Source organism: Leucoraja erinacea, chromosome 6, assembly GCF_028641065.1.
Source record: "Leucoraja erinacea ecotype New England chromosome 6, Leri_hhj_1, whole genome shotgun sequence".
Lineage (NCBI taxonomy): Eukaryota > Metazoa > Chordata > Chondrichthyes > Rajiformes > Rajidae > Leucoraja > Leucoraja erinaceus.
In genome coordinates, this window is record NC_073382.1 from 83,835,770 (window position 1) to 83,852,039 (window position 16,270).

At 47.5% G+C, this 16,270-nt stretch overlaps 1 protein-coding gene across 1 annotated transcript in view; it reads left to right on the top strand.

The window, feature by feature from the left end:
• The window catches only part of vps36 (vacuolar protein sorting 36 homolog), a 36,844-nt gene extending 21,524 nt beyond the window's left edge, over positions 1 to 15,320 (top strand). Inside the window, exons 6-14 of the mRNA XM_055637479.1 lie at positions 487 to 573; positions 4,559 to 4,591; positions 7,029 to 7,106; positions 7,755 to 7,889; positions 9,784 to 9,849; positions 11,892 to 11,956; positions 13,248 to 13,332; positions 14,810 to 14,886; positions 14,964 to 15,320. Of these exons, the coding sequence (XP_055493454.1) occupies positions 487 to 573; positions 4,559 to 4,591; positions 7,029 to 7,106; positions 7,755 to 7,889; positions 9,784 to 9,849; positions 11,892 to 11,956; positions 13,248 to 13,332; positions 14,810 to 14,886; positions 14,964 to 15,057 (720 nt within the window). The 3' untranslated portion in view covers positions 15,058 to 15,320. The remainder of the gene's footprint in view (positions 1 to 486; positions 574 to 4,558; positions 4,592 to 7,028; positions 7,107 to 7,754; positions 7,890 to 9,783; positions 9,850 to 11,891; positions 11,957 to 13,247; positions 13,333 to 14,809; positions 14,887 to 14,963) is intronic.
• The last annotated feature ends 950 nt before the right edge of the window (positions 15,321 to 16,270 follow it).

Sequence of the window (16,270 nt, forward strand, 5' to 3'; positions counted from 1 at the left end):
AACCTTCTCTGCACTCCCTCTATGGCAATAATGTCCTTCCTCAGATTTGGAGACCAAAACTTTACACAATACTCCAGGTGTGGTCTCACCAAGACCCTGTACAACTGCAGTAGAACCTCCCTGCTCCTATACTCAAATCCTTTTGCTATGAAAGCTAACATACCATTCGCTTTCTTCATTGCCTGCTGCATATGGGCCATACATGTGCAGGTGGGACTGGTGTAGATGGGCATCTTGGACAGCATGGATGAGTTGGGCCGAAGGGCCTGTTTCCGGGCTGTACGACTCTATGATGATACATTAAAGGGGATTGCAACTTCACCGAGTCTCAGCCATTGTTAGTAACAACAAATTACTTCCCTTTATAGTTTGTTTCCTTTGAGAGTGTTTAACAATCACAAATAGTAGGAAATATTTGTATTTGTTAAAAGACAAAAACAATGAATAGAAGATGCATCATTTGCACTGTTCCCTATTTTTTTACAGCCAGGAAGAGTGAAGGCTGTAGGAATTGTGGGCATAGAGCGGAAGCTGGCAGAGAAACGGAAGGAGACGGACAAAAACATCTCGGAGGTAAGTCCGTTACCTGTGAACTACAACTGCAGGGCCTCCGTCCAAACACATGTCCTCTGCCTGGACAATCACGGTGGGCCGGGCAGTGTTTGATGAGGGGATATTCTGTTTGTATTCTTGTTTTATGCTCATGTGCTCATAAGTTGTAAGAGCAGAATTGGGCCATTCAGTCCATCAAGTTTATTCAATAATAGCTGATCTATCTTTTCCTCTCAACCCCATTCTCCTGCCTTCTCCCCATAACCATTGACACCCTTACTAATCTAGAAAATATATAACTTAATGTTATTATATATTGGTATATTTATTTACCTTACATATAACCACGCTAAAATATATTCCATACTTTGTGCTTTCTGAATGTATTATTCTACAGTGGAAACCTGGGGTCAATTGAGAGGTTTAGTTGCTTCAACCTAGAAGATGCCGTGATGGGTGTATCTGCCTGTTCTGATGTCCCATCCCACACAGTGGAGGTGCACATGTTAGGTTACCAGGATAGTCATCTGAAGGCCGGCACTCGCGTGCCTCGGCTATGGGAGAGGTTGGGCAGGCTAAGACTTTACTCCTTGGAGTCTAGGAGGGTCTCACAGGTGATGTTATAGAGGTGTATAAAATCCTGAGGGTAAAAGTTCGGGTGACTGTACAGAGTGTTTACCCCTGGGTTGGGGAATCAACAACCAGAGGGAATAGGTTTAAGGTGAATTAATATACTTCTATTGTCTTCCCCCATCCTCCGATATTTCAGAGGAAACAATCCACACTTTCATGCCTCTCCTTATAGGTAATAGTCCCTGATCCAGGCATCACTCTGGTGAACCTCCTCTGCACCCTCTCCAAAGCCTCCACATCCTTCCTGTAATGGGGCGAGCAAAACTGCACGGTTTCGCCACCTTCTGGTGGAATGATGGAAGTGCTTGATCTGGGGCCTCTGCCCTGAGGACTGCCTGCAGCGGTGTGCTGACACCCTGGTGGACTCGGTATCCACAGGCTGCGGATGTCCAAACTTCTGCTGCTGTGGATTAAGGTCCACAGTGCCTTGTGACTGCAAGCTCAGAGCTGCCAGAGACGCTCTGCGTCTGTCCGATTTATGTAGACAATAGGCAATAGGTGCAGGAGTAGGCCGTTTGGCCCTTCAAGCCAGCGCCGCCATTCAATGTGATCATGGCTGATCATCCCCAATCAGTACCCTGTTCCTGCCTTCTCCCCATATCCCCTGACTCCGCTATCTTCAAGAGCCCTATCTAGCTCTCACTTGAAAGTATCCAGAGAACCGGCCTCCACCGCCCTCTGAGGCAGAGAATTCCACACTCACAACTCTCTGTGCGAAAAAGTGTTTCTTCATCTCCGTTCTAAATGGCTTACCCCTTATTCTTAAACTGTGGCCCCTGGTTCTGGACTGCCCCAACATCGGGAACATGTTTCCTGCCTCTAGCGTGTCCAAACCCTTAATAATCTTATATGTTTCAATAAGATGCCCTCTCATCCTTCTAAACGCCAGAGTATACAAGCCCAGCCGCTCCATTCTCTCAGCATATGACAATCCCCGCCATCCTGGGAATTAACCTTGTGAACCTACGCTGCACTCCCTCAATAGCAAGAATGTCCTTCCCAAATTTGGAGACCAAAACTGCACACAATACTCCAGGTGTGGTCTCACTAGGGCCCTGTAGTAAGACAAAAGGATGGATGGAGACACCAGGAACTGCAGATGCTGGAATCTTCAGCAAAACACCGAGTGCTGGAGGAACTCGGCAGGTCAGGCAGCATTTGTGGAGGGCATGTCACCAATGTCACTCATCTGCCAATTGCCCAGTCGTATCCACCTGTCACTCGGCATGCTTTGTCCCACCCCCACCTCTCTTTCCCAGCATTCTCCCCCCCCGACTCCATCAGTCTGAAGAAGGGTCCCGATCCGAAACGTCGTCTGTGTCCATTCCCTGCACAGATGCTGCCTGACCCACTGAGTTCCTCCAGCACGTTGCGTTGTACACAAAATGACAGATGGTCCTTGCTGGGATTCTGAATAGAAGGAAGTCTGGTTGAACTCCTTTACTGCTAGCATTTGAATCCTTTTTTGTTGTAGAGTTCTAAAAATACCTCCGTCGTTGCTGAATGGACATAACTCACACAATGAATTCTGCAAAATAAGCCAACAACATTCTCATGCTTCATGTAATCTGCCCTTCTCCAAAAGAAAAAAAATAAGCAAAGCTTCACTATAAAAATAATCTGTTTGCCGAACTATTTTTTTTTTTAAACTCTTTTTAGAGACGACAGGCTATTTTGTTCCATGGAGGTGTTTTGCAGCAGTTAGTGACCCTCAGGTTTCAGCCATGGTTTCCTGCTGGCTCTGTTTGTCCCAGATAAGAATGCTGCAGTTCCCCGCTGTTTATCAGAGGAAGTTCCTGTTAGGTGTGTGCTCCCTCTCTTTGTTCATGGAATCCCTCTGAACCCTGCCGTCATTTGCAACCTTCTCAACACACTGTTCCAGTGGACGATGAAAGGAAAGCGAGTCCACAAACTACCCACAGACCCTGTGCTTTATCGCCCCAGCAAATTCTTCCTATTTACTTTACCCCAGAATTTGGCAACACCCTGTAATTCAATTTGGAGGCAAAGTTGAGCCTTCTCAGCCATGATGTTAAGAAAACAAAATAGCTTGTATCTAGCCACCATTACTATGTGTTTTAAAATATTACATTGGAATAGACACAGGAAATCCTGCTTCTTCTTCTTTCGTGTGGCGTGCTCAGCCTAAAGTTGTTGGACAACTTGTTCTATTTGATCTTCCGTTTGTGCACGTCGAGTTGATTGCATTAGTCGAAACAGGGCGGACCACGTGAAGGTTGCAATCTTCCACCCCGCCTGCTTCTCTTTTCATTCAAATGACTGGAAATAATTAGTTGTCATAGCAACCTATTCACTGCTAGCATTAGACTCTTGAACAGACCCCTCATTTGGTTGGGGTCTATTTCTAATCATGCAACCTACCACATTGCAGCCTCTGCAGTTTTTTTTTTACCTGCACTTTCTCTGTAGCTGTAACACGGTATTCTGCACTCTCTTTATTTTCTCTTTTGCCCTCCCTTTTATCCTCCTGCATAATCTGAGCTGCCTGGGTGGCACCTAAAGCAATGTTTTCCCACTGTATGTTTAGTTAATTGTCACAAAAAGTGAAACGCCTTTTGGTGTGCACTATCGAGTCAGCGGAAGGACTGTACATGGATTACAATCGAGCCATCCACAGTGTACAGACCAAAGATACTAGAGCAGGTATAAACAAAGGATAAAGGGAATGACGTTCAGAGCAAGATAAAGTGTGATTAAAGATAGTCCATGGGTATTTGAGGGTATCTGAGTAGACGCAAAACAGTAATAAAACAATACCAATGCATTTTATCGATAAGTAATAGGTCAATTTATAGCTAAGAGCGATAGATTTGTTTACTATTGTCACATGTACCGAGGTGCAACGGAAAGCTTCTGTTGGCGTGCTATCCAATCGGATCAGACACTACATGGATACAATCAAGCCAAACTCAGTCTGAAATGTAGAATGAGAAAGAAACACGAGTGCGGAAAATAGTTTGGAGTATTGTTAGTATAGCTAGAAACTGTAAATAGATTTTCAAGTGGAAAAGAGATTTAAAAGAGTGACGGGAAGATCTTTTTACACAGAGGGTGGTGGATGCTGGAACGAGCTGCCAGGGGTGGTGGTGGAGGAAGATACGATAGTGGTGTTTAAAAAGGCTTTTGGGTAGGCATACTGGGCTCGTCCCATTTAGCCCATATCCATCCAAACCTATCCAATCTGTCTATGTCCAAATGTTGTTTTTGTTTTAATGCATTTTGACCTGGGCACTTGTCCAACATTCTGTTTGCATTTTAATGTCAATTAATTACAGCAGAATAGTTGTGTGTTTTATAACTCTGACTATTACTGTCTGCAGAGGTGTGATTGTAAACTGATTTGTTTTTCTAGGCGTTTGAAGATCTCAGTAAGTTAATGACAAAGGTAAGTTTCCTCCCTCCTCATCTGCTCATGTTATGTGAGGTTTCGAGTACTGGTGTCCCAAACCAACCACTCCAGAGCAGTGCTTTCCTTGTGGACACATGGTGCACACATTGCTCCTCACTGTCAGAGTCTACTGTGGATTGCCACTCGATAACCTGTTTAAGGGCCTGACTATAATTTAATTACCACTTTTATTTATTTAGTCGTTGTAATTTTTATAAAATTACAAATTCCCAAAATGCGGAAGTCCAGATGCATATGATCACAGAAAAACCACTGGTCCACACACGGCAAACACTGGAAAATTACAGCAGGTCAGACAGCGTATGTGGAGAGAGAAGCAGACCCGAAACATTAGCTGTGCAAAAAGACACACAGTGCTGCAGTAACTCAGCGGGTCAGGCAGCATCTCTGGAGACCATGGAGATCAGTCTGAAGAAGGGCCCCGACCCAAAACGTCACCTGTCCATGTTCTCCAGATATGCTGCTGCTGAGTTACTCCAGCACTTTGTGGCTTTTTTTTTTTAATAAACCAGCATCTGTGGTTCCTTGGGCCTGCATTGGCTGAGCTTCTCTATCCACAAGCTCTACCTGACTTCCTGAGTGCTGCCTGCAATTTCCATTTCACTTTGGTATAGAATAAGGTGATAAGTGGGTCTCTTCATATTTAATGATAGTAAACTTCAAGTAATCATTGTCTCGAAAGGGTGACAGCTCAAACAAAATGCCAAGAGAGATGTCCTAATCTCTAATGTGTTCTGTGATTCTCTTAGCTGGACAACAGACAGAAATGTTATCTTGCCACAAACCTACAGATTAATTTTATCTCCCAGTGGCTCAGCACTTCAACTCCCCCTCCCATTCCAAATCTGACCTTTCTGTCCTGGGCCTCCTCCATGACCAGATTGAGTCCCACCGCAAATTGGAGGAGCGGTACCTCATATTTCACTTGGGTAGTTTACACCCCAGCGGTATGAACATTGACTTCTCCAATTTCAGGTAGTCCTTGCTTTCTCCCTCCTTCCCCTCCCCTTCCCAGCTCTCCCACAACCCACTGTCTCCGCCTCCTCCTTTCTTCTTCCCGCCCCGCCCCTCCCCACCCCCACATCAGTCTGAGGAAGGGTCTCGACCCAAAACGTCACCTATTCCTTTGCTCCATAGATGCTGCCTCGCCCACTGAGTTTTTTTCCAGCATTTTTGTCTACCTTAATTTTACCTCGTGAAGAGAGAAGCCACCAGCACCGAACCTGTTCAAATATCTCCCATCCCCAGGTCCCCAATTTCCCTTTTATCCTCCCTCTTCCCCCTTCCACCAACATCCCTCCCTCCACTTGCATTTCACTCCTCTCCTTATCTGACACCTCTTTGTCTCCTTTTCACCTCCAGCCTTTGTCACTGACTCCCTTACCTGTATCCATCACTTGCCAAGCTTTGTCCTGCCCCCACCTCTCGTTCCCAGCTCTCCCCCTACTCCATCAGTCTGAAGAAGGGTCCCGACCCGAAACATCCTCGGTCCATTCCCTCCACAGATGCTGCATGGCCCGCTGAGTTCCTCCAGCACTTTGTATTTTGTTCAGGATTCCAGCATGTGCAGTTCCTTGTGTCTACTATTCCAGCATGTTACCTTTGTCATATTGGCCGTCAAATCTTTTTAAGTTGCTTGACTTTTCATGCCTACTTTACTCTTTCAAAGAAAGCTGCAGTCAAGTTATAGTCCGAGACAAATGGCCGACGTTAGTTCCTCACACAACCAGCTGATTATTCTCATTTTGAAAAAAACATCTATAAATTGGCAATATCGCTTTTGCCTTGCAACATAGAAATTCAGAATTTAAATTTAGTTTTGAAGACGCAAGGAACTGCAGGTGCTGCGATATTGAGCAAAACACAAAGTGCTGGAAGAAATCAGCAGGTCAAGCGGCATCTGTGGAGGGAATGGACAGATGATGTTTTGTTCTTCAGACTGTGTTAATATAATTTTAGTCTGTCAGGATGGATTCTTGGTGATGTTGTGAATCCCAGGATCTCACTACAGAGATTGGAACCATTCAGAGAGAGTTCCCAGTGGACAATTGTAGTCAGCCTTAGGCCTTAGAGTGAATCCAGAGTGAGCAGAGATTCTCCATTGTCTTACTTGCACCTTCCGTTGGGCAAGGGGGGGGGGGGGGGGGGGGGGGGGGGGGGGGGGGGGGTACATTGTTGGCTGAGAGGAAGGTGAGAATGAGGTATATCAACAGTGACATTAATCAGGACGACAGTGAAACTAGTCTGAGACCTAGGGTCGGGGAGGGACGGAGAGAAAGGGAAAGCAAGGGTTACTTGAAGTTCATATGGCTGGGTTATAAGCTGCCCAGTGAAACATGAGGTGCTGTTCCTCCAACTTGCGTTGTTCTGCATTCTGTGTGGGCTATGGGTGACCAAAGCTCGTTTGTTTTAGGCCAAAGAGATGGTGGACTTGTCGAAGTCAATAGCGAACAAAATCAAGGAGAAGCAGGGAGCTATTTCTGAGGATGAGGTAAGACACAAATCAACAGGCGTTCATGATGAGAGTTACATAGACGGAGAGCACAGCCACGAGCATCATTCCTGGTACCAAAGCTGCACAGTTGCACTACCACATGCAACTGGCCAAGCAGTGATTCCGCTGATCCATAGCGCTGCCCCTGCCCCAGCAGAATGTCTGCCTGCTCTTGCTCCACCCTCCCCATCCCACTATAACCAGCTCATCTCCGACATGCTTCCTTCCTCTCCCTGCTAAACACTGCTGCCTATAGGCCCACACCACAGAGTCACACTGCGGAGAAACAGGCCCTTCAGCCCAACTCATCCATGCCGACCAAGATGCCCCATCTACACTAGTCCCACCTGCCCGCGTTTGGCCCATTTCTCTCTGAACCGCTCCTGTCCATGTACCTGTCCAAGCGGCTTTTACATGTTGTTATAGTTCTTGCCTCCACTACCTCCTCTGGCAGCTCGGTGATGAAACCTGCTCCTCACAACAGATCCGCTGAACCCAACAGAAATTTGTATTTTTCTCCAAACTCCACTATTTCTTAACCTGGAACTGCGTTAAATCCCGGCGCTGATTTAGTCCACTTACATTGCACAAAACACCCAGGTGTAAAAACTAGTGAAACTAAAAAGCGTGTTTTCTGTGGCCCAGACGATCCGTTTCAAATCGTACCTACTCAGCATGGGCATAGCAGATCCAGTCACCAGGGAAACGCATGGATCGGGAACAAACTACCACAAGGAACTGGCCAAGCAACTGGTGGCGATGCTGCACGCCCCCTTGGAGGTGAGCAAATCTGCGTGTCTCTTCCCCACCCCACCTGCCAGGGCCTGAACTCAACCGGATTAGTTTAGTTTAGAGATACAGCGCGGAAACAGGACCTTCGGCCCACCGAGTCTGCACCGACCAGCGATCCCCTCACATTAACACTACCCTACACACACTGGGGACAACTGTATATGTTTTATACAAAGCCAATCGACCTGCAAACCTGTACGTCTTTGGAGTGTGGGAGGATACCGAAGTACTCAGAGAAAACTCACGGGGAGAACGTACAAACTCCATACAGACAGCACCTGTAGTCGGGATCAAACCTGCGTCTCTGGCGGTTCAAGGCAGTAGCTCAGCCGCTGTGGTGCTGCCCAGAATTCTGAATCCCAAATGAAACCAGGGTGGATTTGGACTAAAAATCGATTCATTCCAAAGCCGTCGCCTTTGTAAAACAAATACTGATGTTCGGAGTAACTCAGCGGGTCTGGCAGCATCTCTGGAGAACATGGATAGTTGATGTTGGGTTGGGACGAGGGGAAGAAAGCCGGAAGAGAGGAGGAGTGGGACAAAGCCTGGCATGTAATAGATAGATAGAGATGAAGGTAGTTTATTGGACAGAGGCCGGATATGAAGACAGAAGGTGTGAAACAAAAGGATTGAAGTTGCGAATTGTGAAGCTAGAGGAAGGATGAAGGTGGGGGGGGGGGGGGGTGGGGAAGAGGTGGAAGGGGGAAGATGTGGCATGGTGGGGTACAGGGGAGAGGTGGAAGAGGGAAGGGGGAAGAAGAGGAACGGTGGGCGGCGCGACTCGCGTCTGTCTTTTTGTTATTTTTTGTCCCGTTTTAATGTAGTTTTTATTTTTTTTTGATGGTGTGTGTGCGTGCATGTGGTGGGGGGGGAACTTTTAAAATCTTTCCCCTGCACGGAGAACCCGACCTTTTCACTGTCGGGTCTCCGTTGTCGTTGGGACTGCAACGTGGAGCGGCCTCCAGCAGGAACGACCTGGGGCTCCAGTCACGGAGCTGCGGACCTACTCACCATCATGGAGCTGGCCGGCTTCGGAGTGGGTGGAGCTGTGGTGGTGCTTGGCTGCGACCCCACCCCGGGGATTCGGAGGCTTACCGCAGGTCCGGTGGACAGTGACACCGGGAGCCCGCGGGTCCCTGCTGGGAGACCGCTTTTCGGGGCTTCCGCAACGGCGACTTCACCCGCCTGAGTCGCGGGGTCGAGGATGACCTGGAGCGGGTCCTTACATCGCCCGGCGCGGCTTGGACAACGGCTGCGGGACTTTGCTAGCGCCCGCTGGGGGCTCCAACAACAAGACCCGGAGCGTGGCCTTGCATCACCCGGCGTTGCGTTAATGGCCGCGGGACAATTGCCATCGCCCGCCAGGGACTTTGACTCTGATATCGGGAGGGGAATGGGGAGTGCAGCGGAGAGATACGTTTTTTTGCCTTCCATCACAGCGAGGAGGAGATGCGCTGTGATGGATGTCTGTGTAAATTGTGTTGTGTCTTGGGTCTTTTTTTCTTGTGTGTATGACTGCAGAAACAACATTTCATTTGAGCCTCTATGAGGTTCAAGTGACAAATAAATTGTATTGTGTGAGGGCGGAGATGGGGGAAGAAGGGAGAGGAGGGTGGTAGTGTGGTTACCTAAAATTGGAGAATTCAATGTTCACCCCGTTGGGTTGTGAGTTATCCAAGTGGAATATGAGGTGCTGTCCCTCCAGTTTGCATGCGGCCTCACTCGGACAGTGGAAGAGGCCCAGGACAGAAAGGTCAGTGTGGGAATGGGAGTTGAAATAGTTAGCAACGGGGAGATGGCACCATTTTGTTACGTGGCGAAGAAATGTTCACACAGTTCCTGGAGGATGTAATTATTTTGAAACCTCTTTTGAACTTGACAGGAACAAGGTGGAATGATGGCTCTGACCGAGGTCTATTGTTTAACGAACCGGGCTCGAGGAATGGAGGTAATGCCACACTCTGTGCAAATTGTTTCTCACCCTTCACAGAATAACATCTGGACCCATTAAAGGTGGCCTTCAGCTGACTTTACATCCAAGGCAGACTGTTAACAGACTTTTCACATTGTAATTTATTGTCATTGACCAGCCAACCTGTGCTTAAAGTTGCAGCTCAGTCGTTCATTAAAACTAGCACCCAGGGTGTGCAAAATTCAATTGTTCAAGTATCGCTTTTCGTTTTGTGACCGTATGTTTAAACATTGTAAAGCAATATTTTTATCTGTTTTAGAAACATAGAAACATAGAGAATATGTGCAGGAATAGGCCATTCGGCCCTACGATCCTGCACCACCATTCAATATGATCATGGCTGATCATCCAACTCAGTATCCTGTACCTGCCTTCTCTCCATACCCCCTGATCCCTTTAGCCACAAGGGCCACATCTAACTCCCATATTAAATATAGCCAATGAACTGGCCTCAACTACCTTCTGTGGCAGAGAATTCCAGAGATTCACCACTCTCTGTGTGAAAAATGTTTTCCTCATCTCGGTCCTTAAAGATTTTCTCCTTATCCTTAAGTTGTGACCCCTTGTTCTGGACTTCCCCAACATCGGGAACAATCTTCCTGTATCTAGCCTGTCCAACCCCTTAAGAATTTTGTAAGTTTCTATAAATCCCCCCTCAATCTTCTAAATTCTAGCGAGTACAAGCCGAGTCTATCCAGTCTTTCTTCATATGACAGTCCTGACATCCCAGGAATCAGTCTGGTGAACCTTCTCTGCACTCCCTCTATGGCAAGAATGCCTTTCCTCAGATTAGGAGACCAGAACTGTACACAATACTCCAGGTGTGGTCTCACCAAGACCCTGTACAACTGCAGTTTTACAACTACAGCTACAGGAAGAATCGTTAAGTTGCAAAGGGTGCAGAAGAGATTCACCAGGATGTTACCTGGGCTTGCGGGCTTGAGTTACAGGGAGAGGTTGGGACTTTTTACTTCGGAGCGTAGGAGGCTGAGGGGTGACCTTATTGAGGTGTACAAGATCATGAGGGGCACGGATAAAGTGAACACTCACAGTCTTTTTCCCAGAGTAGAGGATTCCAAAATTAGAGGGCACAGGCTTAAGATGAGAGGGGAGAGATTGAAGAGGGACCTCAGGGGCAACTTTTCCACTCAGAGGGTAGTCTGTATCTGGAACGAGCTGCCAGAGGAAGCTATAGAGGTGGATACAATTACGACGTTTAAAAGACATTTGGTCAGATATATGGATAGGAAGGGTTTAATAATAATAATAATAATTTTATTTATAGAGCACTTTAAAAACAATCATATTTGCAACAAAGTGCTGTACATCACTAATCATTGACAAAAAAGTTAATACACACCAAAAATAACAATCAAAAGAAATAGTAGGAAAAGACATGTAAAATAAAGAAACATTAAAAACACCAAAAACAGAAGCAAAGTCTCAGGCATGGTCAAAAGCCAGGGAGTACAAATGTGTTTTAACACTGGATTTGAAGATGGACAATGAGGGGGCCTGTCTGATGTGCAACGGCAGGGTGTTCCAGAGTGCCGGAGCAGCAACAAAGAAGGCTCTATCCCCTCGGAGCTTCCGATTAGACCTCGGTACCTCCAGGAGCAGCTGACCAGCTGACCTGAAGGACCGGGCTGGAGCGTATGGGTGGAGCAGCTCAGAGAGGTAAGGCGGGGCGAGCCCATTCAGAGATTTAAAAACAAATAACAGTATCTTAAAATGAACTCGAAAGTGCACCGGGAGCCAGTGTAGGGAGGCCAGAATTGGCGATATGTGCTCCCTCTTTCGAGTCCCAGTTAAAAGGCGAGCAGCAGCATTCTGAACCAACTGGAGACGAGTTTAGAGGGATATGGGCCAAATCCAGGCAAAGGGAACTGGCCCAGTATGCCAACTTGGTCGGCATGGACAAGGTGGGTGGAAGGGTCTGTTTCTGTGCAGTATAACACCATGACTTGTTCCTATTAATAACAATGCCTTTGGTAACGATTGTATCTTGTTTCCATCAGCTTCTCTCACCAGAAGATTTAGTGAATGCTTGTAAAATGTTCGAGGATCTGAAACTACCAATGAGGCAAGTGGACGCGTGTCTATACTAATTATGCATGTAGTCAGTAGATGACAATTATCAGTTGATGCTTGTTCTCCCCATCCACTGACGAGCTGATCACCCGTTCCACACACTCGAGTCATTTGATTTCTTGCAATTATTAATATATCGCAGCAAGACTCAAGAGCATTTAATTTTCATATGCACCGACAACCTAACATTGTTACTTGCTGCAGCATAACATTCCCATAAACACACAGAGAAATATACAATATTCATGGATACAATAAATTAATAATTCTAGATAATAGTGAGAAGTGTCATGGCCAATCTCCACTGAGGAAGTAGAGAATCCAGTTGCAGAGGGATGCGCAGAGACCCAGTTTCCAGAGTTTGGCGGGAATGATGGAGACATTGAAAGCATTGGTATCGTACGTTCAGCTGACGACACATCGGGGTACTTCTTTACTGGAAAAGATTGAACATGGGAAACAATATAAGCAAGATCCTCATTGTGTCATAGAGTTTATTGTACTATAAAACATTTGGATATTTCCTGAATGACCAGCGATAATGATGGTATCAGACATTTCCCTTCAATCTGGGAAAGGGAGAGAGTGGGAAGGCAGTTGTGCAGGAGTCTAGATAATCTGGTGATGTCCCTGTCAGTCACAGTGAAGGGCAACAGAAGACACATCGAGCTGCAGGCACTGGAATTGAGAAAGACACAGAATGCTGGAGGAACTCGGCAGGTCAGGCTGTCTCTGTGGAGGGAATGGACACACAACGTTTCTGGTTGGTAACATTCAGACTTTAGGCTGCAACGTGGCGCAACTGTAGAGCTGCTGCCTTACAGCGCCAGAGACCCAGGTTGCATCCTGACCACGGGTGCAGTCTGAGCGGAGTTTGCACGTTCTTCCTGTGATTGCGTGGGTTTTCTCCGGGTGCCCCGGTTTCCTCCCACATTCCAAAGGCGTGCTGGTTTGTAGGTTAATTGGCTCCTGTAAGTTGTCGTCTGTATTTAGGGAGTGAATGAGAAAGTGGGATAACATTGAACGTGTGAATGGTTGGTGCGGACTCGGTGGGCCGAAGGGCCTGTTTCCATGCTGTATCTAAATTAAACGAAGCAAACATCTGTCGACATCACGTACGGATGGAGGCACTGAGCAGATGTGGAGGGGAAAGTGGAAGAAGGAGATGTAGTCAGGGAAGGGATGGGAAGAGTTGGAGATAGTTCATGTCAGGGTTGGAGAGATGAGAGCAAGTTAGAAACCAAGTCTTGTTTTAATTAACAGAAGATTTATTTATTGTGCAGATTGCGTGTTTTTGACAGTGGAGTGATGGTGGTTCAACTCCAGTCACATAATGAAGATGAAATGATTGCTTCAGCTCTGGAGACGGTAAGGGATCTCGCGTCTAGGATCAGCGCGTTAATGAACACTGTTGCCACAGTTGAATGTTCAGTACAGACCATAAATCATCATCTAAATGACAACGTCATGTGAGCCGATCAGATGAAAGATACTACATATATAAACACAGCAATGCAGGCACGAAACTCGCTAGCAAAACATGGAGGGGACGGGGGTACACAATTTTTTGGCGACCTCAAGCACATACGCGAGGCTTCGGAAGCTCAATCCAGCGCTAAATGCAGCTCAACTCTGCCTAACTACAGACCTGACTGGACTGACGGAATAACAGCGCTGCATCTCCGCGCTGGCCATATTTCCTGCACGCTCTGGCTCCCGAGCTCTCTGGCCACCCGTGGGGGGGGGTCAGTCGGGTGGGGACGGAACAGCGCCGGAGACCGGGATCGATCCTGGCTACGGATGAGGCGCAGGTCTGTGCCACAGTCTCACTCCTCCAATCACTGCGCTTTATCCTCAGTCCCCCCCCCCCCCCCCAACTCCTCCCTCCGCCAATCATCATGCTGAATCATCATGTCCCGCCCCCATTCCCTGCTGACTGATGTGTCTATCGTCCAATCGGCGCCCTCGATCAGCAGTCCCACCTCCACTGTCCGCGGAAAGCGGAGATTTTAAAATCCGGATGTCAAAAACTTGGGGGGGGGGGGGGGTGTCCCCCACCTCTCAAAACATGGGGGGGACACGTCCCCTGTGGGGGCCCCCCCCCCCCCCCGAGTTTTCCGCCCCTGCAGTAATGTGTGGTCATTGAGTCTTACACCGTGGAAACAGGCCCTTCAGCCCGACTTGCCCATGCTGACCAAATGCCTCATCTACATGAATGTCACCTCCATGCCAGTAGGGGAATCGAGAACCAGAGGTCACAGGTTCAAGGTGAGAGTGAAAATATTCCATAGGAACCTGAGGGGCAACTTTTTCACGCGGGCGGTGGTGGGTGTATGGAACGAGCTGCCAGAGGAGGTAGTTGTGGCAGGGACTATAACAACATTTAAATGACATTTGGACAAGTACATGGACAGAATAGGTTTGGAGGCATATGTGTTGGAAGGAACTGCAGATGCTGGTTTGAACCGAAGATAGACACAAAAAGCTGGAGTAACTCAGTAGGACAGGCAGCATCTCTGGAGAGAAGGAATGGGTGACGTTTCGGGTTGAGACCCTTCTTCAGACAAAGTGTCTCGACCCACAACGTCACCTTTTCCTTCTCTCCAGAGATGCTGCCTGTCCTACTGAGTTACTCCAGCTTTTTGTGTCTATCTTGGAGGAATATGAGCCAAGTGCAGGCAGGTGGTACTAGTGGAGAGTGGGGCATGGGCGAGATGGGCCAAAGGGCCTGTTTCTGTGCTGTGTGACTGACTAAATTATCAGACATATTTATATGTACATTAATGTTCCTTTTTCTCTGCTGGCTAACAACGAGTGATATGATTTCTCTTCCCCCCGGGTGCAGGTGTCAGAGCGAGGCGTCCTCAGTTCAGAAGAGTACGCCAAGCTGGTGGGCATCTCGGTTCTGCTGGCCAAGGAGAGGTGAGTAATGCTCACTAGGTTTACCATTGGTGAATGGTGCTGAACACGGTTCCACATCTGCCCTGTTTGAATCCTAGGCTGCTGCTCGCCGAGAAGTTTGGCCACCTCTGCCGTGACGATTCCGTGGAAAGCCTGCGCTTCTACCCAAACCTCTTCCTGACGCAAGACTGACAGCTCACCAGTGACGGTCTGCACCGCATTTTGCTCCCGGCCCATGGATTGTGGCGAGTATGAGCGACTGTGACCACTGCAAAGTGGAATTCAGGCACTTACCACGGTCATTGTGGTGGAATGGTGGAAGCTGAACATCAACAGGATGCTGCATGGATGAACACAGCATAAGCAAGTGCTTACGAACATCATCAGCGACTCATTACTGTCTTCCAAATGATGTACATCTATTGGAACAAACAATAAATTCAATGTGAATCTTATGGCAGAGGTCTTCCACATGTTTGAATTGTCAACATTCCTGCATATGGAATGTTTTTCTATTATATATTTATAGTCGTATCCCTTTTATTTACAACTAGACTAAGTGGGACCTGTTGGGTCCCAGTCATACAGGAGGCCTGGTTCCCCAACGCAACCCGTTCCCCCAACACAATATTCCACCACTCATCCATAGCCCCTAACTGTGCAGGGGCGGCTCATTTCCCCTCATCCCCCAGCACTTCCCCTCATCCCCCTCCTCTTCATGTGTGGGAGGGGAGAAGGGGAGGGAAGGGGGGGGGGGGCGAGGTGTGTATGTGGGCTGGAGGGGTTTGGGACACACCAGGGCCAATTAATGTACAAACCAGCAAGTTTTTGGGATGTGGGCAGAAATCGGGGCACTCGGAGGAAACCCATGCGGTCACAGAGAAAACATGCAAACTCCACACAGACAGTAAGTACCCGAGATCAGGATCAAACCCGGGTTTCTGGCGCTGTGAGGCAGCTCTATCCACTGCGCTGCTGTGTTGCCCTGTAACCAATGTGCATCTTTGGTATGTCAAACCTCATCTCGCAAGGTGTTAGTAACAGGGAGAGGTTGGACAGAATTAGATTGTTTTCGCTGGAATGCCAGAAGTTAAGGGGAAATCTGATAGAAGTATATCAAATTATGAGAGGAATGAAGAGGGTACACAGTGAGAATCTTTTTCCCAGGATGGAAATATCAAATAATACAGGGCACAGCTTTAAGGTGAAAGGGGCAAAGTTTAAAAAAAAGAGCAGGTATGTAAAAGGGGGGTGGTGGGTGCCTGGAACGTGCTGATATGACAGTGGTGTCCATGAGGACTTTGCATAGTCATGTGGATACACCGGGAACTGAAGGATATGGATTGTGTGCAGGAGATAAGAGATTTAGTTTAGTTTTAAATAGTCTACACATCATGTTCGGCAC